General features: G+C 40.3%; 4 protein-coding genes across 14 annotated transcripts; 2 read left to right on the forward strand and 2 right to left on the reverse strand.

The window, feature by feature from the left end:
- The first annotated feature begins 311 nt into the window (after positions 1–311).
- On the forward strand, positions 312–2,455 carry LOC102702572 (syntaxin-12-like). Its single transcript, XM_040524889.1, has 3 exons — positions 312–430; positions 766–1,180; positions 2,318–2,455. The coding sequence occupies exons 1-3, from the start codon at positions 312–314 to the stop codon at positions 2,453–2,455; spliced, it is 672 nt and encodes a 223-aa protein (XP_040380823.1).
- Positions 2,456–3,353: 898 nt separating this feature from the next.
- LOC102720244 (2,3-bisphosphoglycerate-dependent phosphoglycerate mutase 1-like) lies at positions 3,354–6,817 on the reverse strand. 4 transcript variants are annotated; one of them, XM_015838423.2, is made up of 9 exons: positions 6,339–6,817; positions 5,867–6,196; positions 5,527–5,750; positions 5,298–5,416; positions 5,061–5,217; positions 4,570–4,671; positions 4,368–4,487; positions 3,815–3,870; positions 3,354–3,726 (listed from the first exon to the last, which is right to left on the reverse strand). In XM_015838423.2, exons 2-8 carry the CDS (start codon positions 6,102–6,104, stop codon positions 3,826–3,828), a joined length of 1,005 nt encoding a protein of 334 aa, XP_015693909.1. In that variant the 5' UTR covers positions 6,105–6,196; positions 6,339–6,817; the 3' UTR covers positions 3,354–3,726; positions 3,815–3,825. The 4 variants fall into 4 exon arrangements, with proteins under 4 accessions (XP_015693909.1, XP_015693908.1, XP_006655924.1 ...); XM_015838422.2 differs by having other exon boundaries at positions 3,354–3,870; positions 6,339–6,415; positions 6,488–6,816; XM_006655861.3 differs by having other exon boundaries at positions 3,819–3,870; positions 6,339–6,816.
- A 449-nt stretch (positions 6,818–7,266) lies between these two features.
- On the forward strand, positions 7,267–10,791 carry LOC102702857 (agamous-like MADS-box protein AGL66). 8 transcript variants are annotated; one of them, XM_015838325.1, is made up of 11 exons: positions 7,267–7,620; positions 7,700–7,753; positions 7,875–7,893; positions 8,043–8,107; positions 8,234–8,273; positions 8,366–8,427; positions 8,539–8,638; positions 9,010–9,087; positions 9,219–9,373; positions 9,642–9,809; positions 10,448–10,533. In XM_015838325.1, the coding sequence occupies exons 1-11, from the start codon at positions 7,436–7,438 to the stop codon at positions 10,452–10,454; spliced, it is 933 nt and encodes a 310-aa protein (XP_015693811.1). In that variant the 5' UTR covers positions 7,267–7,435; the 3' UTR covers positions 10,455–10,533. The 8 variants fall into 8 exon arrangements, with proteins under 8 accessions (XP_015693811.1, XP_015693804.1, XP_015693808.1 ...); XM_015838318.2 differs by having other exon boundaries at positions 7,268–7,620; positions 9,632–9,809; positions 10,448–10,791; XM_015838322.2 differs by having other exon boundaries at positions 7,268–7,620; positions 9,010–9,075; positions 9,234–9,373; positions 9,632–9,809; positions 10,448–10,791.
- Positions 10,792–21,411: 10,620 nt separating this feature from the next.
- LOC102703131 (FCS-Like Zinc finger 6-like) lies at positions 21,412–23,143 on the reverse strand. Its single transcript, XM_040525264.1, has 2 exons — positions 22,776–23,143; positions 21,412–21,912 (listed from the first exon to the last, which is right to left on the reverse strand). The coding sequence occupies exons 1-2, from the start codon at positions 23,069–23,071 to the stop codon at positions 21,756–21,758; spliced, it is 453 nt and encodes a 150-aa protein (XP_040381198.1). The 5' UTR covers positions 23,072–23,143; the 3' UTR covers positions 21,412–21,755.
- Between the last annotated feature and the right edge of the window lie 3,226 nt (positions 23,144–26,369).

Below are 26,369 nucleotides of genomic sequence, written 5' to 3' on the forward strand. Positions count from 1 at the left end.
TCTCTCCACTGCTTCGTGCACCGGCGGCGAAACTGCGGCGATCAACGGCGGCGTGCGGCGAGGCGACCAGACAGGGAGCAGCGGCCGCCTCACTATCAGTCTCAATCTCAGTCAAAAGGCTAACACAGATTGATTTCGTCACAGATTCCGAATCAGATTTGGTGATGACAACTATGTGCTTCGTCTCCGACTCCGACCCGGCGGCGGCCTGCCCGGCCGATTCCGAGTTCCCCTCGACCACCGCCTTTTAAGTATTTACAACGGGATCCGTGTAATCTGAGGAGGCGGGAGTAGCGATCGAGGACGACGCGATGAGCTTCCAGGACCTGCTCCGCGACATGGAGGCCGGCGTGCTGAAGCCGGCGCCGCCACCGGCGCAGGAGGTGGCGCACGGCTTGTTCCAGCTTCAGACCAAGGTGGCGGCGCTCCGGTATATGGCCGACGCGCTCGGCACGCCCAACCCAAGGACACGCCCTCCCTCCGCGGCCGCCTCCGCGGGACGCGCGCTGGGATCAAGCGGCTGTCGAGGAGCACGTCGCAGGCGCTCAGGCAGGCCGCCGCCGCCGCCGCCCGCGCCGACGAGTCGGTAGCCACCTTCTCCAAGAAGGCAATGGACCTCGAGGCCGTCATGAGCGAGTACCACAAAATCGAGCAACGTATCGCCGCGACAGAGCGACAAGAATCCGCCGCCGCCGCCGCCGCTCGCCGTTCGCCGTCGTCGTCACCACCTCCGAGCTCTAATCCATACTCAACATCATCACAAAGAAACAACGACGACGAAAGATTGGCCTATCAGAAACAGCAGCAGCAGATCGCCGTGCCGCCAACGCAGCAGGACCTCGTCTTGCTCGACAGCGACGTCGAGTTCCACGAGGCCGTCATCGCGGAGAGGGAGCAGGCGATGCAGGAGGTGCAGCAGGATATCGCCGACATCCACGAGATCTTCAAGGACCTCGCCATGCTCGTCCACGACCAGGGAGAGTGCATCGAGATCGTCACCTCCAACGTCGACAGGACGGCGGCGGCGACGAGCCAGGCGGAGGCGCAGCTCTCGAGGGCTGCCGGAATTCGAGAGGAGGAGAAGGAGCAGATCCTGAACCATTCAGGAGCTGTGGACAACACATCCAAGAAATGCTTGCTGCTGACCGTTCTAGGGTTGTTCCTGCTGATCATGGGATTAGTGATTATATCTTAGTAGATTAATATAGTTTGATTAGCAGATTTTTGTGGCCAGTGACATAAGCTTCACGCCTCTAAAAGATGTATTCTAACATGGTAAACAGATTTTTTTTTTGTTAGTTTACTGATATTGAGCATCTGTTAGGATGTACTGACATCTTGGAAACTGATTCTAATCCCTAGAGTAAATGTTCTCTTATTTTTATGTCATATAAACAGTTATATAAAAATTAATAAGATAGATTAATATGACATATATCACTTTATAAGCATACATGTTTGAATTCAACGTCTATAATTTGTAATAAAACAAATAAATTAAACTCTTAGTACTGTACCCATATCTGGAGTCCTCTATATTTTTTTTAACTCGTAAAAGGGAAATTTAATGTTGCATGTTTACGTAGTAATATTCACACATTGATATATCGTTTTCAATTTTTTTTATAACTATTTAGATAACACATAAGAAACGAGTGCAAATCCCTCAAAGGTTTAAGAGTTTCCCAATCACATCCCTATTTATTCTAGTCATAGGCGGATCTAGAGGTGGTCTCGGTGATCCTGGGACAACCTAAAAAATCTCAACTTAAGTGCATATATATGGCATAGTTAATTCTACTTACACTAAGCATCTAACACATGTCCCCTAAAAGTTTACCGTAGAACAGATATATGGTTTTATAATAACCATAAATGTATATTACATAGTTATATCATTTCTATGAAATTTAACGGTGCTTGTGCTTTCTGTTGGATAAGAGCAGAAACATGTATAAAAGTATTTCTGCATCGTAGAAATGAAGAGAGTAACTACACCCGGTTCTACCATCTAAGAGCAACTTCAACAGTTAGGCAAAAATAGTTTGCCAAATCTGCTGCTTTAGCAACTTGGTAAATAATATGGCAAATGAAAAATTATTTTATCTCCAACATTTACCCAAATTCCACTTGCCAAAAATAGATATAGTCACCAAAACGATTGGTAGTTGACGAGATCATAGATTGGCAATTCTCCGATAATAAATAAATGCCTCCACGTGATTTGAACCCATTTATAAACCAAGGACAGTATAAACGTTAGGAATAGATAAATTGTGGCATACCACACCATTGGACCAAATTGAATGGATCACAGGGCGTCGGCGCCAGCACGAGCGGCGTGGCCGCGTGCAAGCACCTCCTGGAGAGGGGCTTCCAGCCGGTGGTGTTCGAGGCTGGCGCGTCCATCGGCGGCCAGTGGACGCGCACGCTCGCCTCCACCAGGCTCCAGTAGCCGCACGTCGCCTATCGCGTCTCCGACTTCCCATGGCCGGACTCCGTCGACCTCCACTCGCGCCACGACCAGGTCGTTGACTACCTCGCTGCTTACGCGCGCCGCTTCGCCGTCGACGAGCACGTCAGGTTCCGATCTAAGGTTCTCGCTGCGGAGTACGTCGGCGCAGCTGACGACACGGGGCCTCCGAGTGGGAGCTGTGGAATGACGACGCGTTCGGCGACGGCTCCGGCACGGGCAGACATGCGGCGCCGGCTGCAAGGAGTTCATCGGACGTCGGGGCACAGCGGGGGCGCTGGACGGCAAGCCTCCGAGCGGCTGCGGGGGGGGGGGGGGGGGGGGGGCAGCGGCTATGGGAGGGCGTCGGCACAAAAAAAAAAGAACGCGATGAAATTTCCTGGTGGAGGCACGAACATCGTACTCTCCTGGATGCCAAGTGAAACGCCGACTCCCATATATGCGCGCAAATAAAAGAATATGGCAAATTGCTAAAATTTGGCAACCTAGATGGCAAGCTGTTGGAGGCAGTTTTTTTTGCAATTTGCCAAAAAAACAGAGATGACAAGTTAGGATGGGGAGCTGTTGGAGTTACTCTTATATTCTATTTCTATATGTTTAATATACATATCTAAGATTCTATTTGTATAAATATAGTTGTATTTTGTATATAACTATATCGATCAATCTATAATGTTATAATCTAGACCCGGCATTATCTAAAGGTTAAATTTTTTCTTGTATTAGTGTGGTAATTTCTGGGCTTCGGAGCGGTTGATTCCTTTTTAGCTATCTTTATTTTATAATATAATAAATAGATAGATAGATAGATAGATAGATAGATACTTTGGAAAGGAGCCCAAAGGAGCCCTAAGAATGCAACTCCTCCAGTAGTCCGAGTGAAAAATATGAGAAAAACGGCACTGATATGTTACATGTTTACACCCGGTTTAGTTGTATGAAATAGTTGGAATTGTGTCTCCATAAACACCAAGAAACAAAAGTTTGGAAAGTATATTGTATGCCATCCCCTTTCATGACTTCAACTCGGTAAATCCAAGCACAACAAATGCTGCATTAGTTTCTTCCATTTTAGATCGGGTTACACCGATTTCATTGTTAAACAAGTTCCAACATTTGTGAGCTTCCCTGTTGTACATAAATGCAGTCTACTGATGACGATGAAGTGAAAGTTTCCTTGACCATTTCTCGGTAAAACAAAGGTGAATTCGGCAAACGATTGAGTTACTGTACAATATAAGTCCTGAAGAGGCCTAAAAACGAAAAAAAAGTTACATGTTTGTCTCCTAGAGATATTGGAGTATTAATAATTCGATGGGAGCTGAAGCTTGGATTACTAACTTACTGGGCTTTTACATGACCATGCTATCTAGCTTCTGTCTGTACTGAGCCAATTTCTGCAAAACAAAAAAAAAAATGCACATCTCAAAAAAGGCAAACACCCTCAGAAAGACAAAAGTTAACCAAGAGTGGTTTCATAACGAAGGCCGCTATCTTTAAACAAAGGCTAGGTAAACATATTAGAGTATCAACTTAATTCATCAGCTAGTGTCTAAATACAGGTTGCGGCATGTGTGGTTCATGCAATCCATTTTTCCCCTTCAAGCTTACAACCAATGTTGACCAAAATTATAATCACCACTGTGCACTGATATAATTAAATTAGTAAAGTACTCCTTCATGCGAATAATGTAACCAACTTTATAATCAACTTGATGCATCATTGAAATAATGAAATCATGTAACGTGAGTTCATGAATTTGAGAGAATTCAGATTCAGATCTACACCCCTGTAATTGTCAATAAGTTTGTTTTTTGATTTCTGACTTGTAATTCAGATCAACAGTTTATATTGTCAAGCAACTCTAAGTTGGAAAGTATATGATACTCATACCCTGGTATAGGCATAAACGCTTGCCTCAGAAGGTCCTACTGGGCTTCCCCGTCTAATGAACTTCCCTTCCTTGAAAATGTAAAGCATAGGAATGCCTGTTGACAACTCAAGGCTAATCACCTGAAGTGAGAAGTTTCAGTCAAAACAATAGCATAAGATGAATTACAGGAAGAGGATAAAGAAATGCAGAATAATATATCACCTCTTGAGAAGTCAATTTGTCCAGATGCATTATAATTGAACGGAGTGAATTCCCATGTGCAGCAATCATCACATGCTTTCCAGCTGTGAGTTGAGGAACAACCTATGGGACAACAGCCACTTAGAGCAGGTACAGTAGCAGGCTATAAGCTAGCTATAAGCATATTTTAAAGATATAAGAGGGAAGAGAGAAGAGAGGTGGGCTACTAATTTGTAGCCAGATAAAATGTGTGTATGACATGTGAGACCATATATTGATGTTTTATAGGTAACTATTGTATGAGTTGACTATTATATTGACTATAGATGAATTGGAGCTAGTAGTTGGCTATACTATTGAACTTGCTCTTAGAGGTCAGATGGAAACCACAGAACAATTGTCAATTCTATGACAAATTAAAAAGATAAAATTGATATTTTTCTCACATCATCAAACATAAGCAAAGAAGAGTAAAAGGTTAAGTGTTTATGTTAGTGTAGACATATCCTTACCTGTTCCTTGAAATAAGCAACAGCTCTCACTGCACACATTTCTAGACTTTCACCATTTGGGGGAGGAACATCATAGCTACGACGCCATTCATGAACTTGTTCCTTGCCAAACCTATCTGCAGTTTCCTGCTTATTAAGGCCTTGCAACTCACCATACCTAGAAAGTGCCACCGAATTACAGTACTATCTATAGACAGAATATTAATATTAATCCACATAGGGGGAGAAATTCTTTACATTCGTTCATTCAATTGCCAAGCTGTTATGACAGGAATAGACTGTTTCTCTGTCTCTTCACTGTATATCTGACTCCACATGTGTGCTTGCTCACTCTCATTGTGCACAATGATTGGAACCTGGAAATAAATATTTAGTTCAGAATTCAACAAGGAAGCTGATTAGGGCAATGGATGTTCATATCATAAAAGGATTACAGAAACATGCGACAGCAGAGAAGATGCACAACCTTCTTCCTCCGATGCTGCATCATCGCAAGCATTGCAGTCATCTGAGCACGAATTAGTGAAGAAGTATATATCACATCGATTGGGATATTGCAAATCCTTTTACCTGCCTCGATAGCCTCCTCAACACCCTTGGGTGTCAGGGGCACATCGACGCATCCAGTGAACAGATTTTTCTCATTCCACAATGATTCACCATGCCTTATCAATATAAGAGAACTTTCACCTTCAAGCAAACAACAACCATAACAACATATAAAACTATATATATGAAACAAAAAACTACAGAATCACCATTGTGTACTTATGCTAGTTTATTCAGCAGGAAAGCTTGCAAGTTACTTGATTTCTTGGGGGTATGGCCATTGTTGCCATTGGAGGGTAGCTGAACCGGCTCCATCACTGAAGACCCTTGTAAGCTCGATGCACAAACCAGGCCAAATTTCTGCCTATTTGCGCTGTTATTTCCAACTGAAACCATATTCAAATTGCCCGTTGTCTTCTCAAACCTAGAATTCCTATTGCTCCACTGGTGAGATTGGGTACACACAATGGCATGGTGAGATGTCGCCGCAGCCATTATAATCTCACAAGAGAAACCTCAGCTGGATATCCTTGTACCCCCAAATATATTCACAGACAAGGCTGAACAAATTCTTCAACCAACTTTTGCTGCAAAAAAAGGAGATTTCCCACCATTAGTCCACAATTCAAGCACTCCTTACCATTGGATCGAGAAGTAAACAAAACACACTAGAATGCACACATGGCTATCAAGTAATTCAGAAGAAAGTTCTTCAGATAGCACACACACCTCAAGAACTCGATGTGCAGCCGGACGCCGCCTGCCTTATGGGATCCAAGAATCCACCGAAACCAAGCCGGAGAAACCTAGAACAGCGAGGGCTGAGGAGATCGCCGGGAGCACCGAGGAAATCGAGGAGACAAGAACCAAAAGCTCACCGGCTATAATAGCGGCGGGTAGCTGCTTTCTTCTCCCCAAATCCCCCATTTTTATTTATAAATAGCTTGCATACAGCCAGGCAGATGCGGCTCGATGAACACGTGATGCTCCATGCCATCGAGGCAGACTGCAGAGCACCATTCATGGACGAGCGAATATGCCACCGAGATCTCGACCTCCATTGTCATTGGAGCTTTGCTTGGTTTAGCTGCCTCTCACATGGGGACTAAGCGACCAGCTCGCTCGTCAGGCTGGAGCCATTTTTCTAAGACGAGCGACAGATCGATGCTCAACCCAACACATGTGCACGAAGCAGTGAGAGAAGCGCGGCGAGCTCACGACGGCGGCCGGCGGCTTCCCGTTCCCGACGACGGATCCAGGACTTCCGGCGGAGGTCGGCTGAGACAGATCACTGATGGTAGATAGGCCGGCCGTGACCCGGTTCGACGAAACAGGAGGCCGGGCGCTCTCGCCGGCGGGCGTGCTGGCCGCTGGGGGGCGGTGGCTGCGGCTTCCTCGGCGGCCGCCGTCGATCTGGTAGAAAATGACAAAAAAAAAAGAACGAATTTAGCTTACTGGGTTTTTCTCTATCACATGAAGTGTGGGCCGCTCAAAGAGCAAAAAAGCCCATTAATTTTGGGCCGTCAGATCGCAGCAGCGGGGGCCCAACAGCATCGCGTACGCGGCGGCGCGGCGTCGAGCTTGTCCGCCGCCCGCCCTTCCTGCATGGTTAGTTGGCGCGCGCGTGGGCCCACCTCGCAGTGACAGAACCAGCCGATCCAACGTCGCACCGCCCACACGCTGCTCCTCCTCCTCCCTCTCTCCCGACAAAGCCTCCTCGCCCACCACGTCGCCACCGGCATAACCACCACCGTAGACCAACCATCTCTGCCACCCCCACCCCCCACGGCGATCGACGCCGGCGGCGAGCGGCGGCGGCGGCGGCCATGGGACGGGTGAAGCTGCAGATCAAGCGGATCGACAACAGCACGAACCGGCAGGTGACGTTCTCCAAGCGGCGGAACGGGCTGATCAAGAAGGCGTACGAGCTGTCCGTCCTCTGCGACATCGACATCGCCCTCCTCATGTTCTCCCCCTCCGGCCGCCTCAGCCACTTTTCCGGCCGCCGAAGGTGTCTCTTCTCTCTCCTCTCCTGCAGCATCAAATCGATCGATCCGACAATATGTGTGTGATTTTCTGCGACTTTGTAGGATCGAGGACGTGCTCACAAGGTACATCAATCTCCCGGAGACTGACAGAGGCGGGTACGTAAAAAAAAATTCTCGGTTTTTTATTTGTTGCATGTACTGTTCTACGCATCAGGAAGAGTTTGTCAGTGTTGATGAAAAATTAATTGTTTTGTCAATTTGTTGCTACTGCGTGCAGAACTATCCAAAACAAAGAGGTGAGGTCGCAACACCGTAAGTGTATTTTTCGTCTGAACTTGTTCCATGTTTTTCACTTTCTTCTTCATCGTTTTCTTTTTTTTTGTGTGTGTTTGTGTATTCTGTCTCGATGCGTTTGTTGATGGGGGTGTGGTGATGATAAACACAGTACTTGATCAACATGCTCACGCAGCTCAAATCCGAGAGCGACGTGGCCGAGGAGCTCACTAAGACGTAAGTGCCGGTGTGATTCTTCTCTCTTAAACTAGGTGCATTAGCACTACCATTCAATTTTTTTATCTGAATTTGACACTCTTCGATGATTATATTCGGCACTGTTACTCCATCTCGGCGATCCAGCAGCAGCAGCAGCAAGGCGCCAGTTGACTCCAACATTGAGGTAGCATTTCTCACTTGAATACTGTCGATTGAACTCTGAAAATATCTCTGAATCCAACTCTGCAAAACAAAACCCATCACTCACTCGCTCAGGAGCTTCAGCAAGAGATCAGGACATGCCAGCACCAGATCCAGCTCAACGAGGAGCGATTGAGGTGCAGCAATATCAACACAATTAGTTCATATCTTCGTCGATCTCACGCTGATTAACTCGAGATCAATGTTAATAATATACCTATTGTTTTAACGGCATGGGATTTTTCCAGGATGCTTGAGCCGGACCCGGCCATGTTCGCATCCATGGACGAAGTCGAGGCCACAGAGAAGTTCATCGCTGACATGCTCAGCCGCGTCCAGGAGAGGAAGGTCAGCACAAGTATACCTTCTTGTCGCTCGATTATTGATTAGCAGATTGGCTTGGCGGCGCTGTAATTGGTGCCTCGATCAAGGGATGATAAGATCAGGAGATTTGCTTCAGTTCAACAAAAAGTATCTCGAAATACCAATACCAAATCGTTTCTAATCATTAGATCTAACGGTGCATATCTTACCCAACTAGATCCAATGGTATAGTTTGTTGGATCGAAGCAAATCTCTAGGATCGGAGGGATTAATGGCCTGATCATCCGCTAACCAATGACGAGTTTTACAGAGGTGTTTAATTTTTCAGGTGACAGAATTTATCCAGATTTATCGTCTGCTAATTAACTGCGTGCATTGTCGTACTGTTTTTGCAGAGGTATCTGTTGTGCAGCCACTTGGGCTCGTTCGACGTGACAGGCTCGACTTCGGCCATGCAGCACGTCCGTATTACAGTAATTAAAATACGGAATATATTTTAATTATATTTTTTTATATTTATATAAAACTTTTGAATAAGATGAATGCTTAAATATATAAATTAAAATACGGAGAAAATATGTGTTAGAATAATTGCCGTGCACAGATGTACTTGCTGCAGCAGCACGGGGACATCGCCGGCGGCGGGTTCGGGAGCGACGAGGTGGCCTCGTGGGTGTCCGAGGGGATGCCGGAGGCGGCGACGTCGTCGGTGGCGTCGATGTTCGCGGGACCTTCGGATTCCATCATGTCGTCTTTTAGGTAAAGGAGACTTTATCATTGCCTGGTTTTTAGGAAAAAAAATCAAATGATATATTTATCAAAAAAAATAATAAATTGGTGAGTACACTTTTTATATATTAGTTTTTATTTAAAAGTAAAAAACAAAAAAATAAATTAGAATACAAATACATAATCAATTTTAAATTCAAAATTTTGACTTATGGATAAAAATAAGCAAAATGATAAGGATCTTAGAGCTCGTGGAATTGTCGGGGTGTAATTCATTTTTCCCTCTAGGGATCATCAGGCGATGTACGACGCGATGGGACGAGAGGCAGGCGTGGAGACGGTGGGCCCAGGGATGGAGATGTGCCACGTGGGTCAGCAGGGCCAGAGTGACGACTGGCAGCAGGCGTACACGTCAGCGGAGTTCCTCTCATCGCTCATCCCATCCACGCCGTTCCCTCTCGACGAGGTGACTTCATAGAACCACGTACTATCTTTTAGCTTATGATTATTTTTATAGCTAAAATTTAAAACTTATACTTAAACTTGATTTTGGATTTGTTTTTCAATTATAGTTTAATTTTTAGGTTTTAATTCTAGATCGCTCTTAGCCTCAGAATATATATGAAAGTTATATTTATAAATTAATAAGCTATTTCGGTTATATCAATAATAACTAGAAAAGATAGCCCGTAAATTTGCACCGTCGATCGGTCGACTCAGGCCATGTTCAGTTTCTAAAAGCTTTTTTCAAAAACATCATATTGAATCTTTAGACATTTAAATGAAACATTGAATATACATGAATATTAAAACTAATTATACAGTTATGTAGGAAATCGTAAGACGAATCTTTTGAGCCAAATTAGTACGTGATTAGTCATAAGTGCTACAGTAACCAATAAGTACTAATGATAGATTAATTAGACTCAAAAGATTCGTCTCACGGTTTTTGGGCGGAATCTGAAATTTGTTTTGTAATTAGACTAAGTTACTTCAAATGTATGACCGTACTCATCGATGTGATGTGATGAACACAGCGTCAAGCACATTCTTTGATCTGACGGCTGACAATGACGCTGTACTGTGTTGTGGGTGTGCATCCAGGACGTGATGGCCCCAGTGCTGGCATCCCCGCCGGCGATGATCCCCGGCGTCCACGACGACCAGCGCCCGCCGGTGGAGGACACGGAGGCGGGCTGCTCGCAAGCGCCGACAGACGACCTAGCTCCGGTGAACATTGGTTAGGCGTGTGATGTGTCTTGTCTGCAAGTCTTTGCAAGAAATTAATGGGACATATTCTCGTGTTCCAATTGGAGAATTCAAACTAGGGTTTTAGAAAATGTTTTATTTGACCATGATGGGTGTACATAATTGTGTCATCCATGTAATGCACCATGCATAATTTAGGGTAATGTTATATAGCATGTAATAAGATATTGTTTGTAGCAGTGACGAGTCTACGATTTTAGCTAAAGTTATGCCCGTCGAAAAGTTATAGCATATAATTCGATAAACAATATTTTAGCAAATCAGTAATAATTATAAAATTGATAACATGATCCAATATATGTGCACTAAGTAACACATATCCATATCCATGTGAGTGTTTTTTTTTGAAAATATGTATATATATATCGTTTATACCAGGTATGCAGTGCAGGGTATATAGCTCCACCCCTGATTTGCAGTAGTATTAGAGTTATTTTCCTAGTCTAGTTTGTTCAATTAACTTTTGTTATAACATAGCATGATTGTCTAGTATAATTTTGCATAGGGCTAGATAAAAGCAGACAACTCCTAGCTTTTGATTCCATAAATATAATTACAACTTTTATTTTATATATATATATATATATATATATATATTTACATGCTATCCTTATTGTAAGAGATGACGTCGTTGACTTTTTGTTAATTGTATGACCATTCGTCTTATTCAAAAACTTATGTAACTATCATTTATTTTATTGAGAATAGTTTTATTACTAAATGTATTTTAAGTATAACTTATATTTTATATATTTGCACAAAATTTTTGAATAAGACAAATGGCAAAAAAAAATCAATGATATCATCTGTAAAAATATAGAGGGGGAATTCAAAATTCAATATTGGATTTGATATTCAGCCTTTAACATTTTTTCCATAAATATCATTTTATTTTCTATACAATAGTTTTTGAAAGGATTATTTGATTCTATATACAAATTTTAACATCTGTTTCCATACATACAATCATATTTTCTATACAATTATATCAATCCATCTATATCACAATTATCTAGATCTATCACTACTAAACGGTCAATATCTTTCAGTTTGTCTGAATTCTGAGCCTCTAAAAGCGAACATGATGTCTTCCTTTAGAGCTTTCTTATGTGACGTGCTCATTAGAAGTGCCGAAGCCCGAAGAAATGAGGCCTGAGATTAAAAGTAGCCCAAACCCAATATACCCATTTTGACCTAAAAAATGAAATGCAGCCCAATATTAGCCATATAGACACAAGCTAGCCCAAGCCTATAAAAGTCTAAAAACTCTCAAGGTTTAAAATTGTGATAAGTAGGAGTAACATTAAAGCGTTGACGGTTGAAACGGCAAGAGATTACATGTATTCAACACAAACAATCTTGCACAACTAGTTAAGTCAACTCTTGATCTTTAGTATTAATATTAGTATATCTCAATTATCTAGGAATCACTGCTAGCTAGACTGCTGCCACCATGCACTGCACGTACGATTGGTTTCCTCCCATGAGACATATAACTACGCAAACAAGTTGACCAAATTGGCCGGTTGCTCATTGTATAATCTGTTCATCAAATTTTAAACCAAAGCCAGAGGCAGACTGTTGCAAATTAATTGACAGGATATCGTATGATAACATCAACGTACAGGGTTAACAAATTCGTATAGCCCATTCACGCTCACCAAAATATTCTCCAAGTTGGTTCAATTTGTTTACTTAAGAGAGAGTTCACTAGTATAGTTAACTACTGGTTTCAATTCATCTATAGTCAATCTAATAGCCAATTTATACAATAGTTACCTATAAAATATCAATGTATGGTCCCACATGTCATACACACATTTTGTCTTATAGCTCGTGTGCAGCTGGCTACAAATTAGTAGCTCACTTCTTTTCTCTCTTCTCTAAAAAATATTTATAGTTGTCTTATAGTCTGCTATTGTACCTGCTCTAATTCACAGTTCATACCCAGTAGCTAAATATAACTAACTAGCCACCATAAACAAACTATTACCAGTTGTAATAGGCATATCGATCGACGCATGCACAAGTACATAAAAGGACATTTTCCACTCTTCCTCTTCGAGATGTGCATCTGCAGGGCTGGCCGGCCTGGCCCTCCTCGTGCCATCTCGGATCCTGAAAACGTTGTAAATTTTGTAATTTTGGTTATCCCGTTGGTGATCTGGTTTTGTCAGAAAGGTGGACTTGTCGATGCTTGCGACAGGAGATACCCTTTTGTATTTTAATAGATGGTATTATTAATTTTGTGGCACATGTTTGATCCCTCGTCTTATTCAACAACTTATATAGTTATTATTTATTTTGTTATGATTGAATTTTGCTACTAAATATGTTTTAATTATAACTTACATTTTCGTATATTACATAATATTTTTGAATAATACAAATGATCAAACATATACCAAAAAGTTAAGAACATCGTCTATTAAAATATAATATGGGTGGAGTATTTTTACGGTTACTAAAAAATATATTGCATTGATAAATTGACAGGTCTCTTTTTTTTTCCTTGATAACATGGTAAACATTAGTGTGCACATGCATACACACCACTACCAACATACACCGAACTCACACAACTGTAAATGCGCTCCCTACACAAGATTAAAGAGACGGAACTGCAAATCCCTGGATCCACTAAATTTTCGTCGAAAGCACACACATACATAGTAATCGTGTGCATTGGGATTTGAATCGTGATAGTTAAATTAACACATCATCAGTAATTCCCAAAATTGACACATCTCAGTACATCTCTCCTGTTAAACTAACACAAGATATCATAAAACAATATTACCTCCGTTTCATATCGTAAGACTTTCTACGTTGCCTAATTAAATTCATCCATCGATAAATATAATATTATATATATCCATATAAATCTAGGTAAAGCTATAAAGTCTTACATTGTGAAAAAGGAGTAAGAATTTATTGATCTCCTACCGAAACATTTTTCATGAATAGTAAAATCACTCAAATCCCATTACAGTTCCTTTAAATGAAGAAAAAGGCTCTCGGCTGCCCTTCAAAGAATGTAGCAGGCGTCCATACTAGTGATCCTACATTGTTAAAAATACAGGCAATGATTATCCAATGATTGATACCATTATATTTTGTCACATCAAGAATAATTGTGAAAATCATGAAGCAATGACGGGATAGTGACAAACTGACAATTAATCTACTGAATTATGAAATGGCCCCCACACCAAATAGTATTTGGCATAATACACATGTACGTATCAATTAATGTCAGTTGGTTGTGATATCACAATATATACAAGCATAGGAATTAAATCCCATCATCTGACCACATCTAAACGTCACAATTAACCAGCATAATTATATAACGATGAACCTATTTCGTGGAAGAAATAAAACAACAATGTGCTTAATTTTATCGGATAGAAATGGATACTCCATACAAATGGACGGCATGCGGCACTTGCTGCAGATACTCTGCCCCTTGAACACGGTTAGAAAGGGCAAATAAGCTTATGCCTCCTTCTGTTACTTTCTCTCATATATTAAGTGTGTATATATATAAAGCCTATATTATTAAGAGCAGAAACATATATGAAGATGTTTCTGCACCTTAGACGTGAAAGGAGTAACTACACCTGATAGCAGGATCTAATTTCTCGATCTCTGTCTCTAACAAATAATCTTATGCCTCCTTCGTAACACCGTTAATTTCTCTAATGTAGGAAGGGTCCATTCGGTTTGGAGAAACTTCCAAAAACTTGAAGAAATTGAACTGTTTCCTATGAAATCATATGCATAGGGTTTATGGTTTAGTGTGTGTATATTGTGTGTGGGCGATATGGGAACCAGGGACCCCACACATGGCAAGAGGTGGCATGGGCTGAAAAGGGACTTCCAAAAGGTTCTTGATGAAACAAGGCATCTAGTTAGCCCGATTTTGACCCCGCTCAACAAGCAAAGGGGTGTCGGGACTGCTAGGTTCCTAACGTATATCAATGTGTGTCCCAATAAACCCATACAAAGAGGAGAGGGGGCAATTAATTGCCCTTGTGTCTAGCATCAGACATACACTATAGTGGGATGCTATCTGCCCCTGTTAGAGCGTTAAAAGAGCAAGTGTGCCCATCACAAAAAGGGGTCCGGCGCACGCTCTCTATCATCACATATGTCCTGTCTGTCCCATTATCATTGATATCTATCAGCATCAAGGTGACGCTTGCACCATCCAACACGGGCGAGGATATGGAGCTGTTTAGCCTTGGATTTTTCGTTGATCACCTAGAGCCCCGAGCAGGTGAAGGAATGTCTATCAACATACGGACGACTCGACACTGATCATTTACAAGGATGGAGTGTCCTCATTAAATAGCTCCTTAGGAAGCCGTAAGAAGGATATTTATCTAGTCATCCCTTCTATAAGTACTATGGTATCCCCGTGTGATGTTAAAAATGAGGGCCTTGCCTTGTAAGATGGGAGAGTTCACGGACCATTTTCTCATACCAACACCACAAGAATAAGGTTTTACGTCTCTGTGCAGCCTAACCATATATACTTCGTGGTCTCTGTTCTTACTCACTTTTATCGGATCCAACCCGTGTTCCTCTCTACTCTCTTAATAACATCCCTTGGGCTGAACCCACTCAAAGAGGGTTTCTTATCCTCTCACAATCGCTTGTTAGAGGGGTTTTCCTCCAACAATAATACGCATAAATTAGCAAATTTGTGTGATGAATAAGATAATATGTCAGAGAAACAACATCCCACATGATAATGTTGTGGTTGTCTTTGAGAAACTCATTTGTGCATGGAATGGCTTGGCATTGGTGCCTTAAGGTTGTTTTTTTTAAAAAAAAGCAAATATCTGGATTCTTACCATTTTCATAATTAGTTTGGAAAAACAATCAAATATAAGTTTGCAATGGAGTGGACATGTACCAAATCTTATTTTAAAAAAAGGAAGCATAATAGCACACACAGTTTGGTCATGTTTGAAACCTATTGCTCATCTCCTGTAAGCATCAAGTGAAAATTAGGCACACTTGTGAAGGAATACTCATGCAAGTGGTTCAAATCATTTATGGCATCACAAAAAGAGTGTTAGGTACCTTTTTTTTGTTGCAATGACACATTGTAATACTTAATTATAGCCACTTGCAGGTTTCAAGTGCTTACAAAGAATGGAACCTCGAGCATGCAACAACTCATCACATCTAAAAAGCTGCGTTTATTCACCACCAGCTTTCGCAATCACCCCCATCGCCATCCCACACACAGACACGTACATTTCTTATTGCCATATGCTGAGCCTCTCAATGTCTCTCTCTCACTACGGTCACAAAAGAACAACAATTTTTAAAATATGAACCACTTGATTGAAAAACTCATATTTGTAATTTGTAATTTTAAAATGTACCAGTACAAGCACGCAATGCGGGACGAGCCTACCTGTTCCCCACCCACCAACCACCGCAAATCCGACTCCATCTAACCGTAACCTGCAAGTCATGTACCCACGGATACTTAATTGTCTTCTTCTGCTAATACAGCCATTACACATGGGCCAAAATCTATGAATCCACGTACTCCATCTGTTTTTAATTTGACGATGTTATTTTAAATTTAAGTTTAGCTGTTCATCTTATTCAAAACTTTTTATAAATATATAAAATTATAAGTCATTCTTTAGTAATAAGTCAAATTATAAAAAATTAATAATTATATAATTTTTCTGAATAAGACGAATGGTTAAACGTAGATCTAAAATTAAACAACGTCAAATAAAAAAGCAAATGAGTATAAAACTTTAGTTTACCCTATTTAAAACTTAACCTTCAAAATTTCTAGGAAAAAGATTATATCCATTACCACACATATGATGTAACACGCCGCCAACATGTCAAGCTGCTATCCACGAACATATCACCGCCACATTAAGAACCCATAGATAACATGTTTACGAGTAGACGGCGGCCTCCCCCAACCACGGCAAGGAGCCAGGCCGGTGACACGGCATGTGATCAACCCAGCCAAGCCGCCCAGGGGACAGGCTCCTCTAGAGATTCGAAAGACATGGAGGACCAAACACTCCACGAGCAGCTGACGCAGATCAGCACCTCATATTTTCCTTTTGCTTATATTTATAAGTTAAATTTTTATTTTTATATTTTAAATTTAGAGTTAATTTTGGTATCTTGTTATCGTAATTTATTTTTCAGTCTTGACTTTTATGTTAAGAATACTTGTATATAAAAGTTTTATTTATAAATTATTTTTATTTATGAAAATACCTTTTGGTTTTTTCTTAGAGCTAAACCCCCTAGAAAGCTAATGGTGCTTAGGTTAAATTAGTCCAACAACAGTTGTACCAGCATGCACTTGCGCAGCTGCAGTGCTGCTGCTAATTGCTTGCAATTTAACCTGAGCCGCGACCGTTCATGCACGAGGCTACAGTTCGGGAGGGGAGACAAGAGTAAGATGCAATGGTGCCATCTGGTCTGTGGTATAATCTTTTTTTTTTTTAGAACGGTCTGTGGTATAATCAGAAGTCCTGGTTAAGCGAAAAAATGCAGGGGGACACGTTTCGAGCCCTGATTGCCCGGCTCCAAGCTAGCCAGGTTAGCCTAGCCATTGCCGTGAGATGGAATATGTTCCGGCAAATTAAGGCCCTTTTGAATCGCAGAAACAAAAAATAGAGGAATAGAAAAAACATAGGATTCTAACAGGAATATAAGTGCAAAACAAAGGATTACAAAATAAAAAAAAACGTAGGAATAACCGTTTGATTGGAGCACAGGAAAAACACAGAAATTTGAGGAGAGATAAAGACTCATAGGATTTTTTCCATGAGGTTCTACCTCTTGTTATAATTCCTCCAAAATTTGCATAGGAAGAGACAATCCATAAGAATTTCATAGGATTTTATATGGTTCATTACTTTGATTCAAAGGGTTTTGTAAGAAAAATTCCTATAGAAAGAAAATTCTCTAAAATTCTTATAAACTTTCTTTGAATCAAAGGGGGGTCTAAGAGAGGGGAATCACATCAACTTGGGGGGCCGAATTAATCAAATTTATCACTCCATTAGCTAGCTGCCTAGCTGAAACAAAAAAAAGGAAAGGTGTAATTATCGACGTGACAGAGCGAAAGATGTCACGGAAGATCCACAAATCTAATTAAAAGGGGTCATCTTTTTGTATTTAAGGTGACATATATCATGGCATGTCGTAGGAGGACCAACGGTTTTTATGGCCCCTGAAAAAAACGGTTCACCGGCTTTGTTTGGAGGAGAGATTGCAGAAAGGATGTGGAAAGGACATTTGGTCTGGTGCGTACCAGCTCTCAGTGAGCAGGCTACCAACTTGAATTATTTGGTTGTTACTACTGCTTGCTAAAGTGAGCAATTCTTTTCTTTAATCAGAGCATAATCATTTCTTTTCCTATAACATCAAAGATATTCTTGTCTTCCTCGATGTGTTTTTTAGCCTTGCCGTTGTTTTCTGACGAGAGGACCTTAATTTACATTTTTAGGACTAAGTTTGTATTGTAAACTAACCGAATTATGTGAAACAGGGGTGAAACCAGGCATAGGGCTGCTTGGGTTTTAGCCTCACGCCTGACCAAAAAATTCCATTAGAAAAATGACCATTTTTAGTTAAAATTTATCAAAAATATTAATATTATGTTGTTTAGCCCTAGACTTAATAAATCTCTGATTCCGCCTACTATCAAGGAACCATCAGAGTGTCACTCCCTGTTAATTAGGTAACACATACTCCTTGCATTACTTATTATATTTATAGTCTTATATTTATATGGATACTAATGAATATATACATACATCGAATATATGCATTCATACATAAATTTATAAATGGACAATTTCCTTATATATATCACTCGAAATTGACAAGTTTTCTTATATGCCACTTAAAATGGTCTTCTCCCTTCTATGCTACTATGAAGTTAACAGTCGAGAGAAGGCAGAGCAATACGAGTGATACAAAAGGGTAAGAAAACTTGCACACATGGTCTCATGTTGAATGAAATTCTCAAACAGATATATCGCCCATCCAGTAGTTAGGGAATTGTTTTGACCCACAATTTATTTTTGATTAACGTACTGACAATTTTCAAATTTATTGTCTCCCCAAAATTTTGAAACTTTGAGCTGTATCTGTCCTTCCTCTCAATATATATTTCCATATCTAGTACAAGATTAGACCCTGATTTCAGCTCGAGACAATTTTAAGAAATGGACTGGCAGTGTGCCAAATAGGAATCTACGGAGAGCCACCTTTGCGATTTTTTATTTTTTAAAACATTTTTAATAAATAATTTTATTACTAAAATTTTAAGTTACATATTTTCTGAGTGATATATCAACCTTGTCACGCCACGCCATGTAGCTTGGCGTGACGGCCCTTTATGCCACGCTAGTAGGGTGTATGGCAAAAAGGTTTAAATAATTAAAAATATATAACTAAGGTATTTAGTAATAAAACTATTTATTAAAACGGTTTTAAAAATTAAAAAAAAAATTCTAATCCTGCACTGCACTGCCCTACAACTACACGCTACGCGTACAACCGTCCGGCCGTTGTTCCCTTGTCAGGTGATCGATCCCGCTGTGCTGCGCGCGGCGTACGTGCCGTGCTGCGCTCGGCGCCGCACGACGCGCGGGCACACATACCGCAGCCCGCACGCAGGGCAAGGGGGATCGCCGACTCCGCCGGCCACGGGGCCGAGGGCGCGCGCGCACCGGATTCGACGTACGAACGGGGACGAGGGGGTCCGCCGGACTCGCGTTCCTTGCCGCTGCATCACCATCGCACTCGCACACTCGTGCGTCGTGGTCGACGGGTTGATCTGTCTCGCGCGCGCGGCTTGGGGCGCCTGCCCAATTGGGCTTCGCATCGCTGGTTGGTTGCTTTCGGTTCGTCCGGTTCTTTGTGAACTTGTCTACATTCACGTATGTATTAATATATCTTTTTACATATATTTGAATTTATTAGCGTCTAAATAAATCTAGATAAGATCAAAAGGTCTGTTAGCGTGAAACGTAGAAAATATATACTATCAATTTTACATATTATCTTTTAAAAAGAAAATGATATGTTAGATTAATATGTGATAAATTACTCTACAGCCTATATAAATAAATAGTAATAAAAAGAATAAATTAAACCTAGATGACTATACTCATATTTAGCTTTTTTAACTTATAAAAATCAAATTTGATCTTAGTATAAGGATATATCACATATTAAATTTTTTTCATAATAATTTAACAGAACTTCTGTTGTTCCTTTCTCTTCTGCGGGTTGTGGGGGACAGATGGAGGGATGGGCGGAGACGGCCAAACAGAACGGATTCATGGCCCCCAAGATTAATATTCTTCATATATTTCTTTGTTTTGTTTGGCTTCCATTCGATGGTGACAACCTAGTGTGTGCCCAGTGGTTTTATTGCTTTGGAAGAAGAAGCCTTTGACGGGTACTGCTAGGTGTCGAGATCTTGGATGGTTGTTTGTAAGCCGGTGAATCTTGTGTTTTGTTTTTCTTTACACCCCCATTTTACGCATATAATACTCTATCGATATGTTTACATGTGCCATTAGCCAATTATAGATATCAATATTTATATACTCCTATAAAAAATAGTGGCAGTGGTGGGTTATGAATACGCCGCTCACCCCACCACTAACTTTATTTCTTTCTGAAAGACAAAATAGTTCTAGACCTGTTAATCTCACATGTTAAATCACTCACACCATGTCCCTATTTCTTATATAAAAGTAGGGCTATAGGATTAATAGGCTCACATATCAGTAATAAATTTATGAAGTAATTAAGAAATAATATGTGCAAAGAAATAATAATAATAACATATTAATGATAATTTTCTTTAGTTAAAATCCGGTTACAAGACAGGGATAATATGCTATTGAACCATAAAATCTATGCCATTGCTTCTGTACATAAGCGGCATATCTGTGTTCTTGAATTTAATTTTACAGACCTGCTAGTTACTCACTCGCTTTCAGATTACAAGGACATGCTAAAAACTAGTTGTGATATATAATTGCTTTGTGCTACTTCTCCGCTTGTCTTCTCTCTTCTGAAAACGTAACCCAGAAGGATGGGCTCTGATATTACTAGATCCCGATGAGATCTCCTCGCTGTCATAGGAATCAGATCTTAAGTGATAAATTTAATCAATCTATCTGTCAGAGTTAACCAAAACCGCCCCAAGATTCCATCTTCAGAAAAGCAGAGCTGTTACCAGATGCAACCAGATTTAGTAATCCATTGTTCATTTGTTCTTGCTGCAAACCTGATGATTTAGATGCAAGATGAACCTAGCTGTGGGGTTGTAATTTGTTGCCTCATGCACATTCGTATGGCCAGATCTTGATCTGAAGGGCCAGAACATTGGGTGGCATGCTAACGTCATCACAATATATCACGTCATCAAGATGGAAATGATCTTTTTAACCCTATATGTGATGAGTGATAGGGTAATGTCGATACTTTTATCTATGGAAATCCAAAGCATTGTATAGTTCTGACCAGTTGAGCCACGATTAATAAGCCATAAAAATATGAATGGGGCAACCCAAAATTAATTGGGGTGAAACGTACATTTATTTACTTTTTGCGGTTTAAAAGCTAATACTAGAAAATATACTACAGTGAACCGCTCAAAATCAACTCGAAGATTAAGTTTCAAAATTTTAATTTTGGCCTCAGCTCATCGAACAACTAGGCTAAGGCCTAAGATTATCTATCTCAACTCTCAGGGCCCAACAAAATAGAAACAGCAGAAGTATTTCAAAAATTCAAGAGGGGTGCACATTTTCCGACAATTTGGAGAACTTAAGTTCTATCCTTCAGAAGTTTCCAAAACAGCTCCAAATCCAAAGGCCTAATCTGCTCCATCCAGGATACCAAATACTCCCTTGTGCTCAACACATCTCCTCCACAGATGCATTGCAATCTGAAAATTTTTATCTAGCCCAACTCCAATCTCTACATCACCCCCTCCCCTTTTGGCTCATAACCTGAACCACCAGTATACACAGTTACACCACATATTGATAGATTTGGTTCCCTATAAGGGTGCCAAAATTTCTCTCTTTTCTCTACTCCGGCGATGCTAGGCGGCAGCTACGGCGCCGCTGTTGCCGGACTTGTCAGAGCCGCCGCTGCCGCCGCCGCCGCCGCTTTCCTGCTGGAAGCATTTCTTCTCCTTGAGCTCGTCAATGTTCATCTGCTGTTGTCTGCACTCATGGCTGCAGAAGGCCACTTCACCCCTGCATAGAATCAAGAACAGAACCTCAATTGATAATTCGTTCACAAATTCGAAGTTTTGGTTTGATTAATTAACGAATTGCCTTCTTGCTAGTAACAGAAGGGCAGATTCGCTACTGTGATAGCCTTTTTTTTCTCCTCTCTTTTTCTTTTCAGAAAAATGCCACTTGCACACCAAGAGAAGGGGAAATTTGATTTGATTTTTTTTTTTGCATCAAAAGAATAGGGCAAAGGTATGTTCTTTGTTCATCCAGAAGGAGAGACCAATGCAAAAGAGTAAGTAACACAAAAGTTTTTTTTTATTACCCATGACCATAACTCTGTCTCTATCTCCAATCATGCAACGAAACCAACCGAAGCAATCAAGCAACTGGTTCGTTCTCTTTTCACATCCTACTTGTACTTTTTTTTGGGTGCAAACAGAGCACCGGCATCATATGCGTACACCAAAATATTTAATAGTAACCACAGCGATAAAGACATGGAGAGAATCTAACGCGATGAACAGACGGGATATTCTGCCAAATAGGAAGCAATCGGAACGAACAAGAACTCATCTCAAGTTGGCGGAAGCAAAAGCGTCATATCGAATGTTTGTTTTTCTCACAGCAACATCAGATCATCGATCGAAAAATATGATAAATATCATCACATATCCAAGAAAACAAACTGATTAAGGAAGACAAGCTAATCTATTGATGTCAAGATCAGCTTAAACAAATCGAACCAGATTAAAAGAACCGCAAAATTTTTGTTTGAAAAAGAAAAAAGCAAATCTCAAGGAAAGCATGCAAGATTTTGACCAAAAGAAAGAACACACACACAAAAAAAAAAAAAAAACTAAGCAGCTTTGCCTGTGGCCTACATGTATATGAAGGTGTCGCGGCCAGGGCCGAGGCGGCGGTTGCAGATGCCGCACGCCTTCAGGAACGCCGCCGTCTCCGCCACGGCGAAGTCCCCCGAGTGCCTCCTCTGCATGGCGGCGCCCCACCCGGGACCCCCGCGGCCGCCGCTTCTCGCCGCCCGCGCAGGCTGCCTGCAGATCCCCTGCTGCGGGGGCGGCGGCTGCTCCTCCTCGTCCGCCACAGCGAACCCCGACATGCTGGTTGTCCGCCGCATCGAGCTGCTGCTGTTCCTGTGCCTCTTCCCCAGCGTCGTCATGGCGGCGCCCTCCTCTTCGTGGGGGGTGGAAGCGATGGAGGTGGGCGGAGGAGAGGGGGAGCAAGCGAGTGGGGGAGGTGGAGAGGGAAGTGAGGGAGGCGGTTAAAAGAGGAGATGAGAGGTGGGGGCGGGGAGGGAATCCGGGTGATCTCAGCCGTCCATTGGAATCCATGGGATACTTTTCCCTCCTCTTCAGTGAGATCAGGTGCGACTATTGACTCTATAGGCTTTAATAATGAAAATATAATTTGTAAGTAAAACGACTGTATATATGTTTTTATTGATCTAAGCAAAGAGCGAAAAATAAAATACGATAAAACCTCAAAATTAACTTTTAAAATTCCTATATTTTGGCTTACCAGCATAAGTAAAAAAACAAAAGGTGTTAGGGCTTCGATTTACTTATTTATAAATTATAGCTTTCAGTACTTGGATATCTTTGGGGATACGCATGTCAATTTGCATGGGATATTTTTGTCCATTTGTCTATCATCTGTATGGTTTTGATGCGATTGTCGATTAACCAACGAAAATGGTACAAGGAATTTTACAATAGATTATAAAAATCAATGGAGGGAGTAATGCTGTGGAGTACATTCTAACTTTTTTAAGCAGAAAGTTGAAACTAGAGACGAAGAGATCTGTACTTAGAGGTTAATTAAAATCCTGGTAGTGAACTCAAAAAGATAAATAAGTACGACTGGTTTGAATGGCTTACTTAAAAAAATTCAAAATATCCAAACCTAAGAAGAACTATTCACCAATAATATAACCCCCTCCGTTTACAATTATATCATACTATATAATCATAATTAGTACAGTACATAGGGGTTGTCACTGTAATGCTGACAAATCAGCTCATACCTGCACATGCCAAACACAAGTTCAGCTTTGCAACCTTTGCACACGTACCCCATGTCAATATAACATTTTTTTTTTCTTTCCTCTCATGCGTCAACCTAAGCAAAAACCAATGAAAAGCACACATGCAACGCATGCGTCCATCCATCCTACAAACCAACCAGTGGGCAGTGGCGAACACAACACATAGCCAGTCCAAGCTAGCTTGTAGAGTAGCCCAATGTCACGACGCATTCCGGCGCCCTGTTCGTGTCCGGCGTGCGTTTGCCCCGCCCGGCACACCTGTGCGGTGGTCGGCGAAAAGCCGAGGACACGGTCACCATCATCTTTTTTTTATTTCTATTTATACTTATAAATTAAAATTAAAAGATTTTAGTTAGTTTTAGTTTTTTCATCGAAAAGGTATTTGCTTTTAAATCATTAAAAATATGTGCATAAAAGTTTTATTTACAAATTATTTTATTATTAGGACAATTATAAATTTGCCACTGGTTCGAAACGTTATTGCAAAAGCAATTTTAAAAAAAACTAATAGCAAATTTACAAAAGCTCTTTTATTATTATAAATATATTGTTTGATTTTTTTCCTTAATATGAAAAAAAATTTACTACCTTGCATGGACAGGCCGCAATCAGTCGCCATTGCATCCGTAGGCACGCACAGCCAGGCGACGGTACGGCGAGCTCTCGTGGCCTTCCAGGTGGCGGGGAAGACGCCAAGCCGTCACCTGTCGTCGACGAGACGAAGCTGACGTTTTCTGGCTCTGAAAGTCTGAATAATTTAATTAATCAGTCGCCAATTATTTGATTCCCCCCGGCCTCCTGCTGATCGATGGAGAGAGGTTGGGCACCTCAGTGAACAAAAAAGATTTTTCTCCTGCTAAGGCATAATAAAACGTAATCCCTCCGTCACAAAATAAATTAACTTTTTAGTTTTTAAATAAAATATTTAACTCTTCATCTCATTTTAAAAAAATTATGATTAATAATTTTATTTTTATTAGATGATAAAACATGAATAGTAGTTTATTTGTGATTAATTTTTTTTATTTCTTATAATTTTTTAAATAAGACGAATAGTCAAACGCTCGAAAAAAACCGAAAAGTTGGTTTTTTTTAAACGGAGGTAGTATGGCTGGCCATTGGTGCGTCAAGAAGTCATGCATGGTACTGGGTAGAGTAGTCACTACGTTGTGGACTAGACGGAGAAAATTTGGTACGAAATAGTACCGTGTGCTTAGCAAACCAACCGTGTTGCTATGAGTCTCATAAAAATTTTTGTTACTACGTAAGAATCTACCGCTGCACCTACCCTTATATTGTAAATTTTATAAAGAGTAAATTTCACAAAAGTACGTATAGTTTAATCAGACTATCACAAAACTATATATTTTAGAACATGTATCACAAAACTATAGATGTAACATTAAAATTTTCAAAAAAACTATATATTTAAGACATTGTACCATAAAACTACACTCTTAACATTAATTTTATCACAAAATTATAACTTTTGTAACTTAAAAAAGATAATAGTGTAACTACACATATAGTCTTTCACCACTAAATCTATAGTTTTGTGACACAAAACGTTAAATTTATATTTTTGATAAATTTACTGCTAAATCTGTTGTTGTGTGATACACAACCTTAAATATGCAATTTGAGATAATTTGGTCAAAGTATATGCAATTTTGTGAAATCTGGTCTTTTTATAAGTTATACCTTGGGCTTCTTAATATTAAAAAATAATTATATCTAAATAGATAGCTACATACAAAATTAAATTAATGATATTCATAGCGAAAGGACAGATAATGTGTTTCATGAAAAAATAATTTTTTATTCTAAATTATATTATAATATATTTTCTTTTATTCGTAGCAAAATACGGATATTTAGTTAGTTGACATGTAAATAACGACGAAATAGGACTACTACGTGATAATATTTTTACAAGTTTGTAAATAGGGTTAATAAATTTCAATAGTTTATATTCGTCATAGTTATATTACCTTGATTCTAATGCATTATTATAGGTATTAAAATATTATAATTACTCCCTCTAGTTTGATAGTTTCTGTCTTTTTTATGAAAGGTTATATTCAAACATTTAAAACTTCGACTATTAGTATCTTTAAAAATATTTGGTTTGAAGACACTACAACAACATGTATAAATAAGTCAAATATTTTAATAAAAAATAAATTTTATCTATTTCTTGGATATATTGTAATAGAAATTCATAATCGAAGATAGGTTTTCAAGACCATGTTATTGTTCAAAACAATTATCAAAATGGAGGGAGTACTTGAATAAGAAAATGATTTTTTTATTTATACTAGCTAGTAGAGACTAATCTTGTATTTGTCTCTCTCTTGGTACCGCTGTCAAATTTTTTTTGTACCAACAATGACTGTTTTAAATACAATTGTAT

Source organism: Oryza brachyantha, chromosome 6 (assembly GCF_000231095.2).
Source record: "Oryza brachyantha chromosome 6, ObraRS2, whole genome shotgun sequence".
NCBI classification, from domain to species: Eukaryota; Viridiplantae; Streptophyta; class Magnoliopsida; order Poales; family Poaceae; genus Oryza; species Oryza brachyantha.

Coding starts and splice junctions, on each gene's coding strand:
- LOC102702572 (XM_040524889.1), top strand. CDS start 312: ATGAGCTTCCAGGACCTGCTCCGCGACATGGAGGCCGGCGTGCTGAAG. Junction 431..765: donor ACCAAGGTGGCGGCGCTCCG/GTATATGGCCGA, acceptor ATCATCACAAAG/AAACAACGACGACGAAAGAT. Junction 1,181..2,317: donor TCCTGCTGATCATGGGATTA/GTGATTATATCT, acceptor AATGGATCACAG/GGCGTCGGCGCCAGCACGAG.
- LOC102720244 (XM_015838423.2), bottom strand. CDS start 6,104: ATGGCTGCGGCGACATCTCACCATGCCATTGTGTGTACCCAATCTCAC. Junction 5,417..5,526: donor TGCAGCATCGGAGGAAGAAG/GTTGTGCATCTT, acceptor ATTTATTTCCAG/GTTCCAATCATTGTGCACAA. Junction 4,672..5,060: donor TTGCTTATTTCAAGGAACAG/GTAAGGATATGT, acceptor GTTGTCCCATAG/GTTGTTCCTCAACTCACAGC.
- LOC102702857 (XM_015838318.2), top strand. CDS start 7,436: ATGGGACGGGTGAAGCTGCAGATCAAGCGGATCGACAACAGCACGAAC. Junction 7,621..7,699: donor CACTTTTCCGGCCGCCGAAG/GTGTCTCTTCTC, acceptor GCGACTTTGTAG/GATCGAGGACGTGCTCACAA. Junction 8,428..8,538: donor CTCAACGAGGAGCGATTGAG/GTGCAGCAATAT, acceptor GGATTTTTCCAG/GATGCTTGAGCCGGACCCGG.
- LOC102703131 (XM_040525264.1), bottom strand. CDS start 23,071: ATGACGACGCTGGGGAAGAGGCACAGGAACAGCAGCAGCTCGATGCGG. Junction 21,913..22,775: donor CGCGACACCTTCATATACAT/GTAGGCCACAGG, acceptor GATTCTATGCAG/GGGTGAAGTGGCCTTCTGCA.